The sequence below is a fragment of the Prosopis cineraria genome, unplaced genomic scaffold (genome assembly GCF_029017545.1).
Source record: "Prosopis cineraria cultivar Desert tree isolate PC_DT_omini unplaced genomic scaffold, ASM2901754v1 PC6, whole genome shotgun sequence".
Taxonomy (NCBI): Eukaryota; Viridiplantae; Streptophyta; class Magnoliopsida; order Fabales; family Fabaceae; genus Prosopis; species Prosopis cineraria.
This window is the reverse complement of record NW_026555337.1, coordinates 32,028,790-32,055,806: the sequence shown is the minus strand read 5'-3', so window position 1 is coordinate 32,055,806 and position 27,017 is coordinate 32,028,790. Positions and strand designations below refer to the sequence as shown.

The window sequence follows — 27,017 nt, the reverse complement described above, 5'->3', positions numbered from 1 at the left end:
ATATAAGATATCGCATAACAAGCATGTAATTTTAGACGCTAATGTTAAACAGTTTACAGTGTTTTCACTCTAATAATTTAAAGGGTAAATTGGTTTGTTTTGAGTTCTATATACTAGAATTATAATTAAACTATAGGCTAAGAGGATCGTGTGGTTTATCTCAATTTGTCATTGATAAGAATATTGAGGTTATACAAGAGTCAATAACATGCACGTAAGATCTTATATGTCTATTTGAGTAGTTTTTATATTTAGCAAATATTATCAAAAGTTAACTCTATATTAATAATCTTAATAGTACAAGTATCAACAAATATCACTCCAAAAAGTAGAATATCATGATAATTCACCTTATTACCAAAAAATTGATTTACCAAACTTATCATTGGTTTGTTCCAAGTGTTTTCATTTCAGGAAAAGCTAACACAAGTCCTCAAGTTATGCAGCCTCATTGATCAATAAGATTCCAAAACAGAACAAATGAAAGTAAGTTAACGGCAAAAGTGCAACTTTTATTCTTTAACTTTATATAATGTTTTATTTTTATTCCTTAATTTTGTAGACTGTCTTTTCAATTTTTTAATCCTAGCATAGTTAGTTTCATTAACAAAAAAAAAATGCTAACATTGAACTTTTAAATGTTAAAACATTCTCAAATGCTTACATATTAAATGCAATTTTTCACAATAACAATGATGGGTACAAAAATATCATCATTTAAGATTGATAGTATCAGGGTTAGATGATTGAAAAGATACTCTATAACATTAATGAACTATAAACTAAAATCTTAGTTAGAAGATCAAAGATGCACTTTTTCCTAAGTTAGAAAGAGTGTTACCTTTGTGGCTTCTTGATTAAGATGTTCTTCATCTGAACAAACCATCAATTTAGTCACAGATTCAATGCCGCAATTTTCCAAAATGACATGAGATGGCAATACCACGATAAAATCCATGAAACAAATGCTGATCATCTTCGGTGCATCTTTAAAGTAGAGGAACTTCAAAGCAGGGAGATCAAAGTAACGCATAACTTCTGAATTTTGATTTAATAAATGGTCATCATGCTGGTATTTTCCAAAGACATATTTTAGCTCAGGAGCACCTTTGATAGTCAAAGACTTCAAATTTTTAATTCCTACAGGTGTTGTAGATGGAAATAAAAATTTCAAGTCCTTGCACTCCCAAATCTCTAGCATTTCTAACTTTGGGAAAATGAAGCTGGTGTTGATTTGATCTTTATTATCGTATGCCTTGCTTGATATCAAGTGCTTCAGTCCAATGCATTTCCCAATTGTCAGTTCTTCCCACATTATCATGGAGGCCATAGATAAAGTGAGCAGTGATGCTGACTTCAAAGTGAGATCCACAATTTTCAACTTTCTGATATGATGAACATTGAGACTCTTGAGGATATCAACAGCATTAATCCATTTTTTTGATGCACTTAAGCCCTATAAAATAAAAATTTTTATTTAAAAAATCAACCACATAGTAGTTTACTTTCAATGGAATGCTATACTAATACCAATCAATCAATAGTAGTTTCTTTTTGGCCCTCAGGTTTGAGATATTAGTTTAAACTTATTAATGGTTTTACGTATGGAATCTATGGGGAAATAGCAATTCATCCGATCAATCTTTATACAATGATACAACTATAATTTCAAGAAATTTACATGAGAAACTATTTCAATTTTTTTTTTTGGTGTTTAGAATGTTTGCTATATATATATATATATATATATATTCGATCGCTTTCTCTTGCTTTTTTTTTTCCTTTTCTTGCTACATACAAAAGGCACACCCTTGCATGCGCGTGTGTGACTCTTGCCCTTGTCATGAAGGAATGAAATTTTTAAATGAGATACATTTAAGAAATTTTTGTTACAAATAGTCAAGCAAAAAAAAAGAAGTATACAAACTACTTTTATTTGATTTGCTAGAGAGGAGGAGAGGGGAGGAAAAATTTTAATCCCCTCCAAATTGAGGGGATTTGGAGTAATTATTAAAAACCCTCCCCTCCCCTCCCCTTCATTTAATGAAATAGCACATAAATGTAAAAAACTAATTATTTGCGTGAGATATTTTGAAAGTCATACCTTATTTTATTCAATTGTTAACCATTTTCTAAATAATAGAACGTTTAATATTTGATTCACTCAACATATGAAATAGAGGGAGACAAGTATAGCATACCTGTTGGATTGTGTGGTCAAGCAATTTATCCTCATTGGTGGTCCTCGAGCTATTCAGAAAACGAAAACGTTGAAGTATTTGCTTGGAATTATCCTTTGCAAGTGGAGATGGTGGTTTTTGCATGGGTGAAGTTATTGGTTGTTGATATTCTTTATAAATTCCCATCAAACTTGGTACTACAGAGAGTTCCATTTCTTCTAGTGAAGGGAGCATATCATGGTCCTCCCCCACAAACTTATAAAATATGAATTTCAACTGCTCACACTCACATACGCTTATCTCTTCCAAAGATGGAAGGCCTTCAGCAAAAAGGATTGGCAAGATTATTTCTAATTGGTCACATCCTGTAATTTGAAGAGTTTTTAATTTTGGGAACAATGAACCATAACTCTCTTGATCATTGTCACCATCATCCACTATTTCCCCTCCTAAACTCTCATATGTCATTATGTATTGCAATGCTTTGCAATTTTTAATTCTTAATTCTCCCAGTTGCTTTAGTGTTTGAGTAGTTGATTGCTGGAAAATTGATGTCAACATAGGACAATCTTCCAATTCCAATGACTGAAGATAGCATAGGTTGAAGTTGCCATTAAATAACACGCCCTTCAATTTCTGACAATCCTTTAACTTCATAATATTCAACTGCTCCAGAAAGCCATATGGCATAGGACCCTGATATAATTCTTCAACATCCATTTTATAAAGATGTAGTTCAACCAGATTGGGGAAAGCAATCACATGAAAAGAATGATTTTTAGTATCAACAAGGCACTCTATATCAGGACAAGAACTTGAATAAAGAATCATCAACTCATTCATTCCTTGATTATCTACTGGAATAATGCTAGGGATAAGATTTTTCCATCTAGATTCTTCATACCTTCCTTCTAAGATAAGAAGTTCAGTTTCTCCCACAAGTCGCTTAAATGTTGCCTCCGAGATTAAATGCCTTGAATCATCTAACCGAAAGCATTTTGATACGGAACCATGCTTATTATGATACTTTGAAAGGCTTCCATTAGATATTTGATATCTATGCAATGAAAGAGAAGATTCATTTTGAGAAATTGCATCTTTTTCTTCTTTGCCACACTTGTTACCAACAAAAGCCAACTCTTCTAGCTGTGAGCATTTTTCAATCACTTCAAAAGGATTATTCATTTCAATTTCACACATTTCTAGCTCCAACAATCCCAACTTCTTTAATTTGGGAAATTCTTCAGGTAATTTAATGAATGAACAATGATGCAATGAAAGAGTTACAAGACTTGATAAGTTTTCTAACATAGAGATGTCTCCTAACTTCAATTTCATCAGGGTGAGTGTTTGAATATTTGCTAGTGACCGAAGAGAATGCAACAATGATAGAGCTGAAATTCTATAGTCACAAGTACTAACTAAAATCAAGACTTTGAGCCTTGTCATCTCCATAAAGAATGCATTTGAGACTTTCAAATCCTTTGAATCATCTAGAAATATTGATAAAAGCTCCAGCTCCTTTCCATCAAATTCACCAGGAAAATAACTATTTTTCCAAAACAAATATCGTATGTTGTCTTTTATAACCATATTAGAATTCACAATCATTTGAAAATCTTTTTCTCTGATCTGCAATGCCACATCATAAATCAAATCATGCATTACAAATTTTCCCCCACTATTGAACAATAAAGTAGAATCTTTGAGTTCCATTATAGCTGCAAGCACTTCAATTCTTGTTGCATGGTATTTGTTATTATCCCCAGAAGAGCCTAGTCCTATACCAATCTTGCTCAAAAGCTGCTCTGGAACTTCAAAACCTTTTGGAAACAGAGAAGATATCAAAAAGAGTACTTTAGCCTTTTCATTTTTCAAGTTACAATAGCTTAAATCCAAACATTTATAGGCCTTTGTCAAATTTTGATCACCAAGACAATCTTTCAAGGATTTTAGTGCATCCTTCCAAACTGATGTTGGCTGACCTTTTAATGCTTCTGCTATTGCTGCAATAGCAATAGGTACTCCCCCACAATGCTTGACAATTTTCTCCGGTACACCCTTCAAACCACGAGAGGAATCATTAATATTACCAACATGTTTTTGGAAAAGATCCAACGCATCCTTATCATTCAGAGTCTCAAGTTTAATTATGATTTGGCATTCCATTTTTACACAAACACGTTCCTTACGAGTAGTTATTAATACACTACAACCCTTGTGCTGGTGGTGGCTACATGGAATCCCCAAGTGACGTTTCAGATCAAACGCTTCCCATACATCATCAAGAATTATAAGTAGTTTTTTTTTCATATCAAGGAGCGTAATCCATATTATCATAGAGTATTCCTCTTCCTTCCATTCCTCTAAGGGCAATCGTAGATATTCGACAAACTTACGTCTAAGCTTATTGAAATCTGGAAGAATAGACACCTCAAGAAGGAAGACTTCGTCAAATCTGGATCCTTCTAATTCACTACCCACTTTTTTTGCCATGTAGGTTTTGCCCGTTCCCCCCATACCTTGCAATCCAACTATATTGCAATTACCATCTTCTAATGCCTTCCTTAGATCTTGGAATTCTAATTCTCTACTCTTGAAATGAACAAATTCTTGTGAAGGAAAAAAGTATTCCTTGATTGGTAAATAAGCTTTCCCTGCTATTATGTTCGTATTACTTCTTCCCAATAGTACTTTAGTGCATTCTGTCTTCTTTGCCAACTCCTTGCCTCGCCAATATTGCCACCAGCAATTAGGACATAAGTCAAAAAAGCATTTCTTCTTTGCTGTAGTGTCAATATTAATGATATCATCAGCTTCATGCTTCCAATCCAATGCTTCAGACTTAAAACTGAAAACACCTCTAGCTTTATTTATCTTTTTATTCATATCAATGTGTTTTGGAGCTAATCTTTTCCTTTCTTGCTCAAAATTTTCAACAAAACTGTTGAAACAACATAAATATTGAGCTTCATTTTTCACTAAATTCATCAAACTTTGGACTTCATTCTTTACAAGGTCAAGAAGGCATTGCTCCATCTAACATTACGAGGTTATAGTCAGTAGATCCTACTAGATATCTAGATTTATGTTTTGAAATCATCGGTGCACCAAAAATGATAAACAAATCTGAAAGCTACAACTGCAACAATCAAGGGTTCAAGAAAAATACAAGGCAATAGTGGCAAGAGACTTGTTAATCAGGAGAAAAATGTAAACTAACTTGTTACTCATTACACTCATCGCAGGGGGAAAATGCTGAAGTCAAATACTAAAATTCAATAACTAGCATGTTTACAAAAGTAAACTATTACACTAAACGACATAAGAAATTAATAATTAAACCCAAATATGAGAGAAAGGAAGGGTGGGGTTAAAACAAAAAGGTGACACTCGCTTAAAAAAAAGATCCAGTATTCTGGTAATAAATAAATTTGATATCATGTTTGATATCCGAAATTCCAAGATTCATCACTAGTCTCATTTTCGAATAGCAGCGATGGTGGTTCAAGAATCTTAAAAATTTCCGTCAAAGGCGGTTACCGTTTAGTTTTTGTCAAACGTCGTCCTCCACCTTCTGTTTCTGTCAAACATCGTCCTTCATATTTTATAGTCTAAGGTAATTCAGGAGAACAGTTGGGTGTTTTGATTTACTTTACATTCATTAGGTACGCAAATGTTTGGATTATGTAAGCTTTGGTAATGTGAAAGATAAGTTGAGGTAGATCGCCTTGGATTTTGTAATCTCATGACTTGTGTGCTGCCAAGGTGAGTCAGATTGTCTTAGATTGTGCACCTCTTTATTAGATTATGTGCTACTAAGACAAGTCCACGTAGTGGAATCTATGTTAATATGATAGGAGCAACCAAATAATAATTCACTATAATTCAAAATTTTATAGTGCTATTTCACTAAAAACAACACTAATTGAAAATAGCCTCATAAGCTTGAATAAAATTCAAAATTATATTCAAATGATATGGTAGCCCTCATGAAAAATTGGAATCACGCCTAGGATCTCTTAGACAAGGAACTGCCAATATCACAATGACTCGAAAAGTCACATGGTATTCAATCCAAAACATTGATGAACAAGTAAAACTCATTAATGAGAACTAACTTCTTTATTCAATATGCTCTCTATATGCCATCCAAGTAGCATTTAAATAAATAGAAGACTCCTAACTCAAATGGACTCTCTAAAAATCTTAATATGAAAACCCTAATGGATAACTTAAGCTCAAAAACCTATAATAGGCTATTAGAGCCTAAAAGACTAATTTAAAAAAAATACCTAGTAAATATGGGCAAAAATACATTTAAAATCAAATGACAAGTTAGAGGATGAAACTTCTCAAATGACCAAGGAGGTAGGTGAAGCACTTGGAAAACTACTTAGTAAGTATGAGTTGAAGACAAAACAAATATCAGCTACAAGCAATATGGCTCTTATAGGTAAATATGGCTTTAGGTATTAGAGGCTCTAATTCAGATATATGAATAGTAGATTCATGAATCACTAATCATATGATTAGAAATGCTTCTCTTATACATAACCTTCAACCCTGTTCTAATGATAGAACAATCACTATTGCTAATGATGAACTCATTAAGGTTCATGGAGTTGGTTGCTCTCTTATTAATAGCACCCTCATAGTAAAAAATGTTCTATTTGTGCATCGTTTTAATTGCAATTTTTTATCTGTCAAGAAATTGACTACAAAAAATAATTATGTTGCTAATTTTGATGCTATTGGTTGTGTACTCAGGGATTTGGAGTCAAGTAGAAGATTGGCAATGCTAGGGAATTTGAAGGCCTTTACTGTACTAAAGTCTCTCGAAAGCATATGGTGAATGCAAGCAAGTCTACAAAAAGATATATCTTTGTTACACAATAGATTAGGCCATACTAATCTCTCTTATATGCAAAAGTTGTCTCCTACTCTATTTAATAGAGATATTGCTTCATTCCAATGTGAATCCTGTCACATTTCAAAGCATACTCAACAGTATTATCTGCCTCATCCCTATGCACCTTCTCAACCCTTTTCCCTTATCCATAGTGACATTTGGGGACCTTCTTATGTTTCAACACAGTCAAACTTGTAGAAATATATTTCCTTGGTTTTAATTATGATAGAGTTAGAGAAAATTTTGTGTTTCACGTGGTTAATTTTTTTAGAAATATGGTAAGATTGAAAGGTTGATGGCTCTCTTATCCTTCTATTGATTTTGTCAAAAACTTTCAAAATCTTCAAAGTTTCCAAAAACTTCAAAGTTCATGCCTTGTTTTACCTTCTGAAAAACTCCTTAGTTTGTTCTTCATTTGAAGTTTATGATGTCTCAGGATAATTCTTATTCTTCAAAGTTTCCTTCAATATTTGAAGATTGTGTGCTTCTCTTGTTTAAAAAATTTGTAGTTTGTAAAATTTTTGAAGTTTATAGCTATATGTATCTTTAAGGCTTCCCTTTCAAATCTTTGAAGTTCAATATAACTTCTAAGCCTTTCTTACTCTTTTTTTTGTTCTTAAGTGTTAAATGTTTGAAATTTCTCAAAACTTCAAAGTTTTTATGAAAATTTTTTCCAAGATCTTCAAATCTTCGAAGAATTTCACTTATGCTTCCTTGCTTCATTTCTAGATGTTAAAAACTTTAATGTTCTTCAAAACTTCAAAGTTCATGCTACATCTAAATGTCATATCTTTGAAATTTTCCTTTATTCTTTGAAGATCCTACTCTATGTTTGTGGCATAAATTTCAAATCTTTGAAATATTTGTTTTCTAATCTTCAATGTCTTTTATCTGTTCACTCTAATGTTCAAAGTTTCTCTCCATATTAGAATTCAAGGATTATTTTTCACATCTGTTAAACCTTTTTATTTAATTTAAAATTACTCATTATCTTTTCTAAACTCATTTATCTTCATATTAACATCTTCTACTCTTTGGATTAATTCTTAATCAAGTTTTATCTCTTTAATCCTTATTTTGCTAAAACTTCAAATCTTTAAAATTTGAGCTTCAACGGTAATAATGTTAGGCATTTATTGTTGCTATAATCCTAAAACATGCTACCCAACCAGAAAACCTTCTTTCCTCCATACTTTCTAGGAAACTTGGCATTGTTAGGAAAGATAAAAATTAGGTAAAAACATCCAACATTCAATTTAACAAGAAGCAAGTCACAATAGATAGTTTTATGAGTTTAACAAATATTTGGGGCGAAGTCACTATAAAAGGACTTATCTATGAAGACTAAAGCAAAGAAGTTATTACACACACTATTTCATTAGTATCTTTAACTACTCTTTTGCACTTGTATTCAATTTACTATGAGATTCATTGATTGTATATCTACTCTTTAGAGAGTTACTTGACAATTTGATCCCTTTGTAATCAATCCTATATTTTCACTTATTTAGAATAGAGTATCTTGAGTTCGATAAACTTAAATGAGTGATAAATTACCTTTGTAAAAGAGAGTGTTTCATGGCATATGAAGAAGATGACCAATATGAGATTCAAACTCAACCTGATGAGGTAAATTCTGAAAGCTTGCAAGATGAACTTAAAGAATTATTTTGTTTACTTCAAAAGACTTGTAAACAATTAATGCTTGTAAAAATAAAATCTCTTTAATTTTCTAGAATATAAACTAAAAAAACTCTCATGAGAAGGAGATTTCTAAAAATGAAAATAAGACTTGTCTGATCATTGCATTTCACTTAAAACTCAAAATGAATCCTTAAAAAAAGGTTTGCCTAAGTTTGCTTGCGGAACTGAAATGTTGAACATTCTCATTGGCTCTCAAAGATGCATCTCTAATAGACTAGAAATTAAGTATAACCCCACTACTAATACATCTCAGAAAAAGCTAAAGAAGGTCACAAAAAATAATATAGTTATTTCAAACCTATTATAAATTCCTCTAGTCCTTTTATTATGTGCTCTTTTTATAACAAAAAGGGTCACCATGTTAAGTGTTGCCTTTATAAGAAGAATGACATAAGTGGCTTTATAAGACGCATTCCTAAGGATACCAACATACCTAGGAGACCAACTAATAAGAAAGGACACATGAAGAAATGGGTACCTAAAGTAAAATAACTTGATTTTACATATTTGCCTCACTGTTTTGAAGAAGAAGTAGTACATAAACAGTAGGTGCCCAAGGCACATGATCAATGATAAGAATGAATTTGTTAGGCTAGTTAACAAAGATGGAGGTCATGTTACCTTTAAAGGAGATCAAAACGAAAAGATTGCTATCGTTGGTAAAGTTAGACAAGGCAAGAAAATCAGTATATAGAATGTTCTCTATGTGAAAGGCCTATCCCACAATCTAATTAGTGTTGGCCAAAGCTGTGATAAAGGAAATAGAGTGATCTTTAACTCAAAATTTTGCATTGTGCAAAGAAAAGCTAATAGAAAAGTCATTCTTCGTGCTAACAGGGATGATCTTTAAGTATGTCTTTACAAAGGAATATACAATGTTAATGGCGATACTAATAAATATAAAACTAGGCTTGTAGTGAGAGGATGTAACCAAGTACATGGTATTGACTTTTAAGAGACTTTTTGAAATGGAAGCATGAGTTGCTACAACGGAAGCATGAGTCGTCACATTCACATCACCCCGAAAACATCCTAAAGATAATTATAACTAATAAAAGCTAATGTTGTAGACTTCTTTTTACTCGTCTTTTTCATTCAGAGTCCTAGCAATATAAATAAGACCATTGGTTTTTGCTGTAGCATTGCTCAGTTTTAGAATAAAGATTAGATTATCCCTTTTCATTTGGTTCCTGTGCCATTTTTTGGTATCAGAACTGGTCCAAAGAGTGAGAGAGTAAGGTGAGAATTGAGGGATTAGGTCGAAGAAGGAAAGATTTAAAGGAGGGGTCCCTAATGTCTTTGCGATTTGCAAGCCAGACCTTTTTTCTAGAAACTAACATCACCATCGTGCTTAGGAGGTCTGAAAACATAGAACAAGAGGTTCCCTATCGTCGAAAATGCTATAACGCACCATCACGCGCTATCGATGGAATCCCACACACCATAGCCGCCGATCCACGCACCTGCTAGAGGTTGAAGACACTAATGTCACCTGCCACATTACCTTTTTGACTAGTCAATGACAAGTCATACCAACCATATTCTACCACGTGTCCCGTTTGCCATGTCATCCTGCCTCGTCAAACATAACTTTTTGTAATTCCATTTTTGCCCTAAATTTTTCCAAAAATTACACTTTAACCCTTATACTTTTTAAAATTTCCATTTTGCCCCTATACTTCTTGAAATTTCTATTTTGCCCTTATACTTCCTAAAATTTTCATGCTACCCCTATATCCTTTCAAAATTTCCATTTTGCTCTTAAAACCTTTCCAATATTCCCATTTTCCCTCAAATTCACTAAAATCTCCATTTTGCCTTGATTTTTTCTAGAAATTTCTTATCCTAGCCTCAACATCTAACCAAATGCCTCCAAGACGTAACAATGTGCACGAGATTGAGATGGGAGAGATGAGACACAGGATGCGGGAGTTGAAAGCTACCATAGAAATGCAGCAAGCTTTGTTAGACAATAACAGAGAAAACCCTAAAAGAGATTTAGGAAGTAGCAATTTGTCATCCACTAACAACCGCCGCTGTCCTCAACAACAACCATTTTGTCCTAATGACATCAAGGTAAGACATTCATGAATTTGAGGGAAGACTCTAGCCAAATGAGTTCGTAGACTGGCTTCAAACTATTGAACATGTATTTGAATATAAGGTGATTCTAAATGCATAAAAGTTAGGATTGTTGCCCTTAAACTCAATAAACATGCTTCAATTTGGTGGGAAAGCATCAGGAAAAAGCAAGAATGCCAGGGGAAGTGCAAGATTAAGACTTGTGAAAAAACGAGACTAAGTTACTAGGAAATTTCTACCAGACTATTACCACTAGGATAACTTTCTCCAATTGTAAAATCTTTGACCAAGGTCCTTGTCTGTAGAAAAGCATACCAAAGAGTTTGAAAAACTCATGATGAAGTGTGACATTTAAGAAAAAGAGGAGCAAACAATAGCCCGATACCTTGCAGGCTTAAAGATTGATATGAGCCATCCAGTCCAGCTTCAATAATATTAGACCTTTGATGATATAATACATCTAGCCATTAGTATTGAGAAGCAAATGCCTAAAAGATCATCTTTCCAACCCTCTTCCTTCAAGGGTTATTTATATACACGCAAGGTGGAGTTTCAATAGTCCATCCCTTCAAGCAAGCGTAATCTAGCACTATGCTGCAAGCCACCACTAAATGTCGCCAAAGAATCTGGCTCTAAAGTACCTAAATGCTTTAAATGCCAAGGATTAAACCACATTATTGTAGATTGTCCTACCCGAAGGGTTGTCACCATTAGGGAAGGGCAGTGTTTGAAGCACCTAAAGAAGATAAGGAGAAGATTAAGTCTTATATAACTAATCCAGTATATGACAAAAAAAAGTTATGCCTTCAGATCAGGGTGAAGCATTGGTGATTAGACGAAGTCTGCATACAATTGAAGTTAAGGAAGGACCTTGACTACGGTGTAACATTTTTTACACTCATTGCATGGCCTAAGGAAAAGTTTGTAATGTTATCATTGATAATAAAAGCTGTAAAAATGTAGTGTCTGACTATATGGTAGAGAAATTGAAGTTGTTAACACAAGACTATCTGCACCCTTACAAGCTTCATTGGCTTAATAAAGAGAATGAGGTAAAGGTTTCTAAACAATGCCTTGTGACTTTTTCTATTAAAAACAACTATTGTGATGAAGTTTCATGTGATGTTGTTCCCATGGATACATGCCACCTTCTTTTAGGGAGACTATGGCAATATGATCAATATACTGTGCATAATGGGCGTGCAAACATCTATTCTTTCATAAAAGATGGTGTTAAGTTCACATTAGCACCTCTACCGCCCAATGAGATTAGCCAATCTTCAAGGCAATCTAAGCTATTAGTGTCTTTGATAACCAAAGAGGAGTTCAAGGTGACAAAGTCTGAAGCCTAAATGATGAGTTTCATTTTAGTGCTTAAGGTAAACGATGAGTCTACCAATCCACTAGGAGTCATGCCCTTATTATATGAATTTCAAGATGTGATATTTGATAAGACACCACTAGGGTTGCCACCCATACGAGACATACAGCACATCATTGACTTTATTCTAAGAATAGTCATTCCTAATAAACTTGCTTCTAAGATGAGTCCTCAAGAACACGCAGAAGTCTAACAACAAGTTAAAAAGTTGTTGAAGAAAGGGTTGGTTTGAGAAAGTATTAGCCCTTGTGCTGTACCTATCCTTCTAGTACCTAAGAAGGATGGAAGTTGGAGAATGTGCATTGATTACCGAGCTGTAAACAAGATTACTATCAAGTATCAATTTTTGATACCTCAACTCGATGATATGTTAGACTAATTGCATGGCGCCACTACCTTTTTCAAAATTGACCTTCATAGTGGATACCACCAAATCAAAATTCGGCCAAAAGATGAGTGAAAGACTACTTTCAAGACTAGAGATGGCTTGTATGAGTGGACTGTGATGCCTTTTGGGTTGACAAATGCCACTAGCACGTTTATACGCCTGATAAATCAAGAAGAACACTTAGATCACTTACGAAAAGTTTTGCAAGCCTTATGAGAATAGAAGTTTAATACCAACCTCAAGAAATGCACCTTCCTTATTAAGTATAAGGTTGGAACTTTAAACTCCGCGGTTGATGCTCTTAACTGACGACATGTGTTACTTACAACAATGCAGGCCAAAGTTATTGGGTTTGAACTTGTTAAAAAGTTATACCAGGATGATCTTGATTTTTGAGGAGTGTGGGAAGCAACTGCAAATCAATCTTTCCACCAATTTTTATAAACATGATGGGTTTTTATTCCGAGGCAAAACCATATGCATTCCACAGGGTTCCTTAAAAGAGGCCATAATTTAGAAAGCTTATAATGGAGAGCTAGCTGGTCATTTTAGTAGAGACAAAACAATTGATCTAGTCAAAGAGAATTTCTATTGGCCAAGGCTTAAACAGGATGTCAATCGGCATATGCAAAAATGCAAAATATGTCATTTGGCTAAGGTCAAAGTTAAAACACGATATTGTACATGCCACTGCCTGTTCTAAAAGCACCATGAGAAGATGTGAGCATGGATTTTGTTCTTGGTTTACCACGAACTCAATGACATAAAGATTCTATCATGATAGTCGTGAATCAATTCTCAAAGATGGCCTATTTCATTCCATGTCAGAAGACCAATGACTCCATTCAAGTTGCAAATTTATACTTTAAAGAGATTGTTCATCTTCATGACATTCCCAATACTATCACTTCTAATCATGATGTGAAGTTTCTTAGTCACTTTTAGCGGATGTTATAGAAGAAGATGGGAACTAAGCTCTAATTTAATAGTGCCAGTCATCCCTAAACGGGCGGTCAAACTGAAGCTATAAATAGGGTTCTTGGCAACCTTCTTTACAGTTTCTTAGGGAAGAATTTGAAGTAGTGGGACGTCATCCTTGCTCAAGTTGAATTTGCCTACAATAACTCTGTCAACCAAGCAATTAGAAAATATCCATTTGAAGTTGTTTATGGTACTTGTCCCCTTAGTCTACTAGATTTAACCCCTTCACTTGATAAGCAGCAATGTAGTTCTGACGTTGACTAAAGGATTAAGGAAATCAAGAAGTTGCATGAACAAGTTCGTGAATGAATACAAAAGCAAAACTTGAGATATAAAACTTAACGTGACAAGCATCGAAAATATCAAACTTTTAATGTGGGAGACTTGGTTTAGATACATTTGAGAAAGGAATGTTTTCCTAAACAACCACACGCCAAGTTGTTCCTAAGAGTTGATGGTTCATTCAAGATTGTACAAAAGATCAACAACAATGCTTATAATTACATTAACAATGATGCCAAATTTGACTCAAGGGCAAGTTCCACTGAACCTAGGGAAGATGAAAGGGAAGCATGAGTTACTGCAATGGAAGCTTGAGCTGTTGCATTCACATCACAGTGAAAATGTCCCAAAGATAATTGTAACCAATAAAAGCTAATGTTGTAACCTTCTTTTTACTTGTCTATTCCATTCAAAGTCTTAGCAGTATAAATAGGATCACCTGTCATTGCTTAGTTTTAGAATAAAAATTAGATTATCCCTTTTCATTTAGTTTCTGTATCACTTTTGCACCTGTTGCTAAGTTTAATACAATAAAAATTCTTATCTCTTGCAAAAAACTTTGATTGGCCTTAATATTAGCTTGATATTAAAAATGCATGCATATTAGAATGGTGACTTAGAAGAAGTCTACAGGGAGTTGCCACTTGGCTTTAGGGATCCTAGTAATCCAACAAAGGTATGCAAACTAAAGAAGTCCTTATATGTATTGAAGTAGCCACCTAGAGTATAGGTTTGAGAGGCTTGCTAAAGTTGTAAACGCTTAAAGATACTACCAATGTCAAGTTGATTACACTTTCTTTGTAAGGCATGCAAGAAATGGTAAGATCACTATTGTTATAGTATAAGTAGATGACAATGCCATAACCAGTAACAACAAAGAAGGTATACAAAATCTAAATAGAGTTTCTATTTGCAGAATTTAAGGTAAAAGACCTTAGTAACTTGAGAACTTTATTGAAATAAAGATAGCTATACCCAGAAATGTAATCTCTGTATATCAATAGAAGTATGCTTGAGTCACTAAAAGAAATAGGTATGATTGGTGCTAAACAGAGACACCTATGGATTCAACCTACAAGACAAAGTTCAAGAAAGATAGGACATCGATGGATGCAAAGAAGTATATAAATAAATAGTAGGAAAGGTCATATATCTCTCACATATCACACTTGATATAAGCTTTCTTGTTAGTGTTGTGAGCCAATTTATGTAGGATCCTTAAGAGCAATACATGGATGTTGTTTTCAGAATTCTCAAGTGTTTGAAAATGATACTTAGCAAGGGACTATTCTTCAAGACGGGCTCAACTAGGAATGTAGAAATGTACATTGATGCAGATTGGGCTGGGTTTGTAACTAACAGGAGGTCAACTATTGGGTATTACACCTTTATATGTGGAAATCTTGTCACAAGAAGAAGCAAGAAACAGGTTGTGGTTGCTAGAAGTAATGTAAGAGATGAATATAGGGCATTGGCCTTAGGTATGTGTGAAGGAATATCGATAAGAAGGGTGTTAGCAAAACTGAAAATTAAGGTTAAGCCTCAAATGAAGGTATAATGTGACAATCTAGCCACCATAGGAGTTGTTGATAATTCCATATACCATGATCGAACAAAGCATGTGAAAATAGACTAATATTTTGTAAAGGAAAAGATAGATTCAAGTCTGATAATTCTAGAACATGGATTAACCAACTGGGAAGTGGCATATTTGTTTACCAAATCACTCACTAAGGCATATTCTAATCATATCCCTAATTTTATAGGATCTTCTTTTTTTTTTTCATAATTTCCAGCATTTATGGCTGCTTATTCGTTGGGATTGAATAGCAGAAAATATTGTCACCCTTCCCCTATATAAATTGTATCCACTATTATGAATATAAGTGAATTCATCCTCCAAATTGTACATTTAAAAGCTTAGGAGAAGGCATGTAGGTCTTTTACGTATGTCACATCCCAAATTTTGACTGTGACCTGCCCGGTTTAGGAGTAAACCACATCGCTGAAGCTTTTGACATCTAGAAATGTTCATTAATCTGTATAGACTCACAAATAATGTAAAAGATCAGCCACCCAACATAGTTTTTAATTATATGATTAATTAAGAATGTCAAGTTCATTGTAGAAGTTTAAGTAGAATTCTCTATGTAAATTGACCTCCTAAAAGTTTTACATCACCACAATCCCAAAATACATAACAAGACAAGGATCCTACCTATAAAATAGGTGCAGCTTATCTAAACTTGAATATAAATCAATATAGGATAGGTTTAAAACTTTATAATCGAAATGGTAAGACAGGGTGTGCCTAGAAGTTTCTTATTAGGCTATCAACAGAACATACCTTCAATAATCAATCAACGAAACTGAAAATCCAACTTTAATATATGAGGCCAAAAATATTTGCCTGTAAATAATATCCCAAAATAAGAAATTATAAAAAAAATATAAATAAAATAACTGTGGATAAATTACATGAAAAATACTATAAATTCGTAATAAAATCCCCAAAAAAATATATTTAATTGTACCATTGTATGAAAAGAAACATCACCATAACATATACAATCAAATTTTCTTTATGTCTATGAACATCATGGATTGAAAATTTAGGATAGAATCATCGTATAAACATCATTAAGAAAATTTATAAATAAAACTTTATTTGTCTATAAAATGTAAATCAAAACATTCTTGAAATCTGATTTCTCAAATAGGATTTAAGCAAAACAAAGGAACAAGTATGAACATACAATTCATAAAAATAACTAACTAATCAAGCATGGCTTAAAGTCACAGAAACAAATATGAGTACTAGACCCACAAATATAAATTGAGTATTATGCTCACAAATATGCATCCCTTCACTCTAAAGTGTGTTGGCAGTCACATGAGGCAAGTACCTCCAAATAACCCTACTAATTAGGTGTTAATCATAACATGTTAAGGGCTAACGAAATTGTCGTTTGCAACTAATATTTTGTATATCGTCCGCTCAAAACCATCCTCAAGAATGCAATGAATCAAATCACTATTGAGATACAAAATACATTCCCAGTATAGAAAGCTTGCAAGAATCTTTTAGAATATAAAACCTTTTCTATATGAAAATTCATTACTAATATCTAAATAGTTTTCACCAATTCCATGCATGATCGCTTTTTCACAAACAAATCGGTAAAACATAACTGAACAATAATTAAAAGCTTTAAACGTATTCTTCCGAAATGCCACAACATTTAAATATCAATGATAACCTTAAGAAAGTTAATGATACAATTTGAATAAACAAGCCTTGATAAAATATTTCTATAATAACTCAAGAATTTAAAGAAAAAAATAATAAATAATAATAATAAAATAAAATAAATAAAATATATAATATATAATATATAATATAGTGTTTTAAGTATATTTTTATTAATTTTAGAACAAATTTGGTAAGAAGAAGAGCTCGCCTGGTGAATACTGTGTAGCCACCTATCTAATATGTAGCCATCTATCTAATGAGTCTTAAGCTCGAAACTCAAGGAGGCTTGGGACTTTTTTTTTTTTTTTCAGCTTCATCCTCTTTCAAAATTACCATTTTCCCCCTCTTCCATTTGATATTTTTTTACTCTCTTAACTTCTTTTTCATTCGAGTGAGCAGAGAGGTCCAGAAGCTTCAGAACTGAGTGACCAAAAACTCATCCGTCGTCTTCCTTTTTCATTTTTTCGACGTTACCGGTGTAGATGCTGTTGCTGCTTAGTCCTTCGCTGTTCTGCTAGGCCGAGGCTTCCTTCTTCCTCCCTCATCTTGGCTCGCATAGGGACTGTGAGGAGCAAGAAAAAAAAAAAAAATTGGTGCTCAAAAGTTCTGAATCCTCGATCCAGCCACCTCAGACTTCCGCCGTTCAACACGCAGTCGACGGGAGTAGGAACTCCGCTAGCCGCTACTGTGACGTGGCTGAGATCTGTTCGTTCTTCCCTGCTCGGTGCTTGCCGTGAACCCCTGTATTGTGGTACAGATCGTGAGTTCTTCTCTTCCTTTTTCAGCCATGATTTTTGTCTTCTTCTCTGCTTCATGAACTGCTATTGTTGAGCATAAGAATCAGATATTTCTCTCCTCTTGTTTATCTGCTCTATTTTTGCTGTGCAGCGAGAAGCTTTGACCTCTTCTTCTCTTTGAAATTAAGTGTGTGTGTGATGTGTTAGTGGTTCGAAGCTGTGCTGAATCTGTGCGTATGAATAATGAGTGGTCGAAGTTGCAAATTTTTTTCTGGAAATCTGCTGCTGCCGTGCTGTGTAGGGAGATGGAAATGGAGATTAAGCTCTACATTTATATTAAAGTTTGATTTTATATATATGGGTTAGAATTTTGAGCTAAATTGATTTTTATTTGGGCTTGTTTAGGTTGAAGAATTGGTTAGAACGAGATTGGCCTTAGACATAAAACTTAGAGATTATTACCTATAACATATTTGTTAAAATGCTTGTTAAAAAAAGTTAAACTTAATTTTAAATATTTTTAAAATTTTACTAATTTTTGTGGAAAGTATAATTAGCCTAAATATTATTAATCTATGAAATTTAACTTAAAAGTTAAAAAGGAAATTTGACCATGAAATCAATAACATGTGATTAATTGAATCCTTGGAGGTGGATAGTTCAATGATAAAATATTTGAAAGCTAGAGTCTTTTTGAGTGGGTTAGAAATGATAAATACATACACACACATTTGGTGTTTGACAAAATGCAAATGAGGATTTTTTTTTTAAAAAAATGTAAAGCCTTGATTTTTGAAGTTTTAAATATATTATACTCTGATATTGGTGGTGATGAGATTGAAAGGGAACCATTATATTAGTTGAACATTCAATAAAATTTTATTATGATTTTATAGGATGTTTGGAGGACGAAAAATTCGGTTGAAATGATAAAAGGGAAAAATTTCAAATTTTGAAAACATTTCACGTAAGTGAATAATATCCCAATTAATTTATATATTAAAAAATTTTCTTTATCAAAATATTGATTTTAACATTTTATAGATATTTATGTGTTTCTTTTGCATTAGTTATTTTTGTTAATTAAATTATTTTTATTTCTTGAAATCATGACCTATACTTTTTATATTGATGAAAATGCTTTTACAAATTTTAGCAGTCCTTTATTTGATAAAGCCAACTATGAAAATTGGTGAAGAGTGTATGAAATATTAGTTTTGAATTTTCATATTTAGAAAGATTGTTGTTTTTATATGTTTCATGCGAGTTTGATATGAAGAAGAGAAATTATATTTTGAAAGTGATAATTTTCTCGCATGTTTGAAAGTGAATTTAAGAAGGGATTTTATTTAGAACACTAGTTGTTAACGGTAGTTCTATTAGCCCTTGGTGTGCCATGATCAATCATTAGCTAGTTTGATTTTCGTGAATTTTATTCTCACGCTTGTTATTCGTGGGTCTTGTGCTTGTATTTATTTCGTGGCTTTGACCACGTCTGGTTAGTTACTCTCATGGATTGTATGTTTAAATTTGTTTGCGACTTTGACCACGTCTGGTAACTTACTTGTATTCATGTTTATTAATTGTTCTGACAAGTCCATATAAACATGAATTTGATTATTTGGTGATTTGATATCTCATTGGCTTGAATTAGTAATTTATTTATAATTATTTATTTTTTTATTTATTTCATTTATTTGCTTTTTTGAAAGCAAGTGATAGTGATATGAAAATTAAATGGTTCAAGATTTCATTTAAAGTCATATAAAATCTCTTTTATTTCAAAATTTATTAATTTTTATAAAAATCATTGTTTCTTTAACTTGCATAATTGTTCTACATTTCTCTTTTATTCATGTTCAATTATTCATTATTGGGATGTTATTCATTGAAAATAATTTTGGTCTTAGATAGTATAGCTGACACTGAATCACTTACTGAACATTGAGGAGTCTATTACTAAAGGTGAGCGAACTAAGGATTAAGCTTTCTTTGATATAAAATTTAATTATGAAATTTTATTTTGTAAACATATTTTAGATGCTCCACATAGATCATAGCTAAGTGTTTTATTTTGTTATATATTCTGTTTGTTGGCTGAACATAGCTAAGTTTTTTATTTTGTTATATATTCTGTTTGTGGGGTGAAAGGAGCTTTGCTCCTAATTGATTTAATATTTTGATTGAAATATTATATTGTAGAATTTTGAAATTTTCTATTAATAAGGAAGGTTATGTTAAAATTTTTACAAAAATATTGAAATATTTATTATAGATGAAAATTATTAAAGGTGTTAAAGATTTCAATATAAGTATAATTATGTTTTAAAAATAAATATTAAACATTAGATTAAAGTTTTCTTGACCATGGCTTAAGGGATATATATTTATGCATATATCTCGTACCAGTTACATCTAATTTTTGGGATGTGATAATTTTGTAGAAACATTGGTGGTTTATTTAAAATTATATCAAGTGATTAAAAAATATTATCTGTAAGAAAAATATTTGGGACATTACTTGCTAAACAAGTAACAAAGAAAGGCTTCTCCTTTAATGGCCCTTCATGTAAAAGTTTCTCCCTTGTATGTTGTGAAGTCCTAATATTAAAAGGAACAACTATGCTTATTGTCTCAACAATCCCTAAAAAATTTTGACGGCCCAATTGATCAAATATAACCATGACATGTCATATCTATCCTTTATTCTCCGTCCAAAGAAAAGAGATTAAAATTATTTTACATTCAACTGAATTCCATGTTATAGCCAAACTTTCAATTTCAATATTTATCTCTTTAATAATGTTCCAAATTCTTTATTCCAAGAACACTTATTGAACTCAAAATTCAATAATATCAGTCAACAGAGAAATTATACCCAACTTTATACAATAACTATAGGACAATTCGCATCATTCAACTGAGACATTATTCTTACATCCAATTGTTTTCAGTTCAATATTACAATCTTCTTTCGACATAGTCTAAATCAAATGACGAACCTTTTAGCTAATGATTCCAAAAAGCGAAACCACGTTTCTAACACTTATATAGTAACATGGAGTTTGAGTGTCTTTCAATTATTTTGACGAACAGTTTGTGTGCACTTTGTGATCATGATCATAGAATAAATCCCAAGACATACGAATCTTTCTCCAAACTACATATCTACCATTTCACGATATAAATTCAAATATGTGGAAGCTTAGAAAACGAAGAAAGGAATATCAAATAGGCCACTAGGTTTATTCTCACATGTAAAAGCCAATTAGAAAATTGGTGATGATAATACCTGTTTCATTAGACCTTAAATGATTAACCTTTTGGCCAGCAATCACTTCAAATCTTCTCCCCTAATTTGAGTGCGGAAATGAAGAAAACTTCAGAAAAATGGTTGTTTGACAGCAACAGTGGGAAGAGAAATATGTAAATCACTTGAGATTGAAGGAAGGAAGAAGGAAATCAGACAAAGAAGTGGTCGATTAATAAATCAAAGAACCTTTACCAGGAAACACAAAGATGGAGGAAAATAAGAACTCAGCTACTGCAATCAGAAGTACAAAGCACAATGAGCTGTGCGTTTTTCTCTCTCCCTCATTTGAATAGCTCCTCAAAGGTGCTGTAAATGAAAAACGAAGGGGGGGGAGGTCTTAGATTGTAAATAAGTAAATATAACTCTTAGATTATAAGAGAAATTTTCATTTGTAAATGTTTGAATTAATATTTAAAATTTATTTCATACAAAATTTTGTTGAGGATTCAACTGTTATTAATTCAGTGTACTAGGATCTAACTGTCATTTTTCCATTATTATTCGAACTATTTTGGAGGTACTGATGGTTTAAGCAAGAGAAAGGAACCGAAAAAGTAGTTCTTCATTATGGTCTTATTAGATTTGGAACTAGCTTTATTTTATATTTTTTACCACCGTACTATGATGCTAAGTATATGAACTTGATGAATTTGTTTCCTGTATTATGTTTGGTTTGTAACCCTTGATTGATAGTTGTTGGATCGATTGTTTATCCATGTTACATTATGGTCTAACATTTAATTATGAACCTTGAAGCATGACCGCTTGTTGTTTGGATCAGCTTATGATGGTTAACTTGGACTTCACGTCAACTCGATGGCTCGAGTATGAAATTACTCTGGGATTGCCTTGTAACTCTTTGGTATATTTTTAGTGCGTTGATCTTTGTCAGAATTGGAATGTTTCTCTCTTCGGGTAATAGTGAGAATGTTAACTATTTGTTTGCAGGCTTGAATAATTGGGTTATAATGTCCAGTTTTATGTTGGACTCGTTTTCAGAAATCTGGCCCACACGTTTTTGTGTCTTTAATTATCTTGATTGTTTTTTAGGCAAAATTTTCTTGGATATTTTCTACTTTAAGATTTAGAATCCATGAGTCTCTCAAATATCCTCATGCCAAAGACGATTCGCATTGCAGTCATATAATTTCATAAATGCTTGAAAATTAATACTTGATCAGAAATATATAAAATTATGAATTAAAGGGTGATTTTATAAGATTACATCTCAACTATTTGGCTAAAGCTATATAAATTGTTGGATTAAAATATAGGCTATAGAAAAAGATAGGGCAGTAATTCTATAAGAGGATTTGAGACACGGGTCAAATCTATCTTAACATAGTTTTTTCATTAAAAAAAAATTAGATGAGTTGGGTTTGGGTCTCGAAAACTCAGTAAGGCTGAAGCATGCTTCTAGATCAAATAAGTGCTTCTAAAAGTATTTACAAATTTTTCATTAACAAGGCCATCACAACAAGATTTATTTTGTGACCTTATTATTTATAGGCCAGATTCATACTAACTATATTAACTTTTTGATTATTTTAGTGTGCCACCTTGACTCTCTTGGTGGTTTTGGACTTGGGTCTTGTTAAAGGGGTGTTTTCATGGGCCTAGATTTTCTTTCTCGGGCTTTAGGCTTGGTTTGGATGCTGAAAAAAGTGACGGAGTGAAGGCTAGGGAAAAAATTAAAAACTAATAAAATATTTTACTATTTTTAAGAGTTTTTCTTTATACTTTTTCTTTTTTGACTAATTTCCTTCTCGTCCGAACAATTGTTTAGTCTATTGTCCAAATATCTAGTTCTTGAGCCCGGGATGGGGGAAAAAAAAAATACTGGGGTCTTTGTTCTTTTCCATGATTTTTGCTTAATTCTTGATTCTTTAACCTTCAGTTTAATCTATTAAGGGTGTGACAGGGACAAATATATTAGGACAATGGTTATGAATGTTAGAAACTTGATGCCGCACTGAGAGAAAATAATTATATTGCCCAAAATATTAGAAAAAAACTTATATATTTAACTTTATATATTTAAAATCATTGTTTTGTTGGCAAAAAAAATAATTGTTTTTAAATAAATCAATATATGTGTATCATTTATAAACTATTTATATATAAAAATTTTTTATTAGTATTATTAGCACATTAAAAATTCAATTGTTTTAATTTGATTGAATAAAAGTACAATAAATATATAAAGTTAAATAAATAAATCTTGCACTTATAAAATTTGGAAGAATTATAGCTTAGTTAGGACAATGAAAATCAGAGTTGTAAATTAGTTGGAAACAACTGAAAACTCTCTTGAAAATAATATTGAAAGAAATTTAATATTATAATTTTTTAACTAAAATAAAAAATGAAATTTTAAAATATTATCATCAAATAATAAGAAAATTACATTTTTTTAAAGATAATTTAAATTTGTTATCTGACAAACACAATTGTAAATACGAAAAAGATTAGTTGAGAATAATGGAAAACTCAATTAAAAATCATTTGAAATTATATTATTAAAATTATTGGTTTCAAGTTAAACAAAATCATTATCAAGTTGTGAGAAAACTTTTATGAACATTATTTTAAATGTAATGCCGTTGGGGAGATAAATATATTTTCCAAATAAATCAAGGTCACGTATTAGATAGTGCTGAGGGACAAATTTGTCTATAAACTATAGGTGCAGGAGTATTTATGATCCCAAACTCATTTTTGATATAATGTTTACATTTAACTTTAAAAAACAGTATTGCTCCTACCATAAACAACAATGAACTTTAACTATTAATTTGACAAAAAAATTATAGAAAATGACTAAGAAAAATAATTTTTTAGGTCCTTATCTTTAATTTTGGGTCCTTTTTTATAATTATCATATCAATTAACAGTCAAAATTAATTTTTTTTAATGATAGGGGTGACATTGTACAGTTTTTTTAAAGTTGAAAGAAAATATTACGCTAAAAACGAGTTTAGGGTTTATAGGTAAAGTTGTCCTTTAACCCTATTAGATAATTTTATTTTTATATATATATGTATGCCAATGTGAAATGATTTTTAATTAAAATATGCGTATAATAGATTATCTTATAACTAATATATGCAGGGTTGGGCTTAAAGTTGAATTCCCGGCATGCCACCTCAGTATTAGATTTAATACAAAAGCCACACTAAATAAGTAATATTTGGATAAATTGACTTACGTGCCAGCCGAAAAAAATTTGGTACCCATAAAATATAAATTAAATTTTTTAAAATTTAAAAGTGTGGCCAATTCATATTAACATATAAGGAATTTATCATTAATATATAAAATATTTATTATAAAAATTTAAAAATATACGTCATATTATTGATAAATATAATAAACCAATCATAATATAAAATATAATAAGTGTAAAACTATTTACTTGATTTGATTTTATAACATAAGTTATATCTACAAAGCCCCTTAACATAATTCGAATTAAAATCAATCAATATCGAAGTTTAAGAAAACCGTTTCAATTTTTTTATAAAAAATAAACCATTTCAATTTAAATTCAAATTAATTTTACATAAGTTTCATGTTTAGTAATATTAATTTAACCACAAAATTAATAATTTTATTAATTAAAGCATAAAATTCAATTTCTTCTTATGTAAATTTGTTCTAAAGTTTTCTATATGAGATCAACATAGTATTTAGGATAAATTGGCCCACTAGTTGAATAAAATCTTGTATCCAAAAAATATGAACCAAAATTTTGAAAATTAAAGAGTATGACTGGTTCATATTGATAGACAAGGATTTTATTATTGATATACAAAGAAATTTATTATTGAAATTTTAAAAATTTATAAAAATTTTATCATTAATATACAACAGTATGTATAGCATTGACAAACATATAAACTAGCCATAATATAAAATATAATAAATGTTAAGTTTTTGCTTGGTTTGGTCCTATAACATAAGTTATATATGCAAAAGCCTCTTGTATTTATATCTAATCATGTGAATCAATTAATAAAACATTATATATATATATATATATATATATATATATAAGTTGTTTTAAGGGTAATCAAGTAGAAGACAATTGAAAATTGAATAAGAAAAAATTGTAAAATCAGAAAAAAGATTTGAAATACTTGAGCAATCCCTAAAAAGTGAAAAAATTTGCAAAATCAGAAACATGAGAATTACTTAAAACTATACAAAAAAATAAGTAGAATAACTTCGGATTTAAAATTTATGAAGGCTATTATTGTATAATTAATTAAAATTAAAATTTTTAAAATATATAAAAGGGATGCTTTAAGTTCTAATAATAATTGGAACTTTAAACAAGAATATAAAATTTAAATACTTTTTAATCTATATATTTTAAGAAAGATAGTGAAAACCAAACTGATCAAGACATTAGTTCAACTATTAATGGTTAAATCATAATCGAACTGTATCAAATTAGTCATAACCAATCATTTTATTAAATCAATCAAGACACTAGCTTACCCATTAAACAATTCAATCAGCTGAATTGATTTGGATTTCCGTATACAGCTAAGCTAAACATAATGAGAATATATTCATGAGATGCGAAAACATAGTAAGATGCTGAGAATGAGAAGATTCTACCTTTTCTTCATTGAGACTTCAACCATTTGATAGAGGAATCTCCGTTTTTCCTTCCATATGTTTGTTTTGAAACTGAAATGAATTCTGTGAGAGAAAACAAGAGCATAGAAATAAGAACAATGGGGGAAGAACTGTGAACTGAGAGATTGATTGGTTTAAATGAAGAAGGGTGAGATTTAAAAGAGAGAAAGAGATCAACAGAGTCAACTTCAAAGTCTTCGCATACGCGTGCCAGCTGGCCTGTCAATTAGAAAACCACGGCGATACTGCTTGTCTGCTTCCCAACAATTTATAATAAATGGGTCCGTGCCTCAATAATTTGACCCTTGGCACAAAAGTAAGGTTGCTCCTTCAATAATTTGCTATTGAGAAAGAGAAATTCTTGTATCAACGCCTACTTCGTTATATCATTTATATTCCATTCAATAAAAATATATTATATTAATATTATTTTAATTAAATAAAATTTTATATATTATTATTTTTAATATTTTTATTTTTGAGATTTAATTTCTTGTTGTTTCTCTCATTATCATCATCAATCACAAAGTAAATTTATATTTACACCCATATAACATAACATTTTTTTTATTAGCCAGACATCAAGTCTACGCCAGAATGTTTTGGAAAAAATTCTAGCGATATGTATACTCTTTTGTAAAGAGGAGATCACATTTGTAATTTTAGATAGTTACTCTTTATAATTTTATTTATAAGTCACTTCCAACATGTTTTATCGAAATTAAGAGAAATCTTAAATCTCATTAACTTTTTTTAAAAATTTACTAAGTTTCAACCTTTATCCCTAATAAATATTCTTGAATCTCATTATTGATATTTTTATTCAAAACATCTAATAAAAAAAATGTAAAGATGAGCATTGAAAATTGACAATTATCCTATAAATAGGACTAAATTTTTTTTCCTCTACCTTATAAATAAGATCAAAGTAGTTGTTTCATGCTCTTCTAATAAAAAAAAAGCATATTACATTAAAGCATGTCCAACTTAATTACTACTTGCTCGGATCTTTTTTTTATACATACATATATGTACATATATATATATATATATATATATAAATTTCATCTATTTAGTATTATAAAATATTTTTCCGAACTATATGTATACTCTCTCCTTCACAACTTACAATGTATTTTCTAGAAAAATTACATATA

At 31.2% G+C, this 27,017-nt stretch overlaps 2 protein-coding genes across 3 annotated transcripts; both read right to left on the bottom strand.

Annotated features, from left to right (window-relative positions):
• Positions 1 to 820: 820 nt before the first annotated feature.
• LOC129314075 (probable disease resistance protein At4g27220) lies at positions 821 to 5,219 on the bottom strand. Its single transcript, XM_054957452.1, has 2 exons — positions 2,202 to 5,219; positions 821 to 1,456 (listed from the first exon to the last, which is right to left on the bottom strand). The coding sequence occupies exons 1-2, from the start codon at positions 5,217 to 5,219 to the stop codon at positions 821 to 823; spliced, it is 3,654 nt and encodes a 1,217-aa protein (XP_054813427.1).
• Positions 5,220 to 16,259: 11,040 nt separating this feature from the next.
• Positions 16,260 to 25,968, bottom strand: LOC129312491 (uncharacterized). Of its 2 annotated transcripts, XR_008593595.1 has the most exons (4): positions 25,840 to 25,968; positions 21,406 to 21,519; positions 21,193 to 21,253; positions 16,260 to 16,320 (listed from the first exon to the last, which is right to left on the bottom strand). XR_008593595.1 is itself a non-coding variant. In XM_054955132.1 (2 exons), exons 1-2 carry the CDS (start codon positions 21,199 to 21,201, stop codon positions 17,634 to 17,636), a joined length of 360 nt encoding a protein of 119 aa, XP_054811107.1. In that variant the 5' UTR covers positions 21,202 to 21,355; the 3' UTR covers positions 17,425 to 17,633. The 2 variants fall into 2 exon arrangements, 1 of the variants encoding a protein (XP_054811107.1); XM_054955132.1 differs by lacking the exons at positions 16,260 to 16,320; positions 21,406 to 21,519; positions 25,840 to 25,968 and adding an exon at positions 17,425 to 17,984 and having other exon boundaries at positions 21,193 to 21,355.
• Positions 25,969 to 27,017: the final 1,049 nt, after the last annotated feature.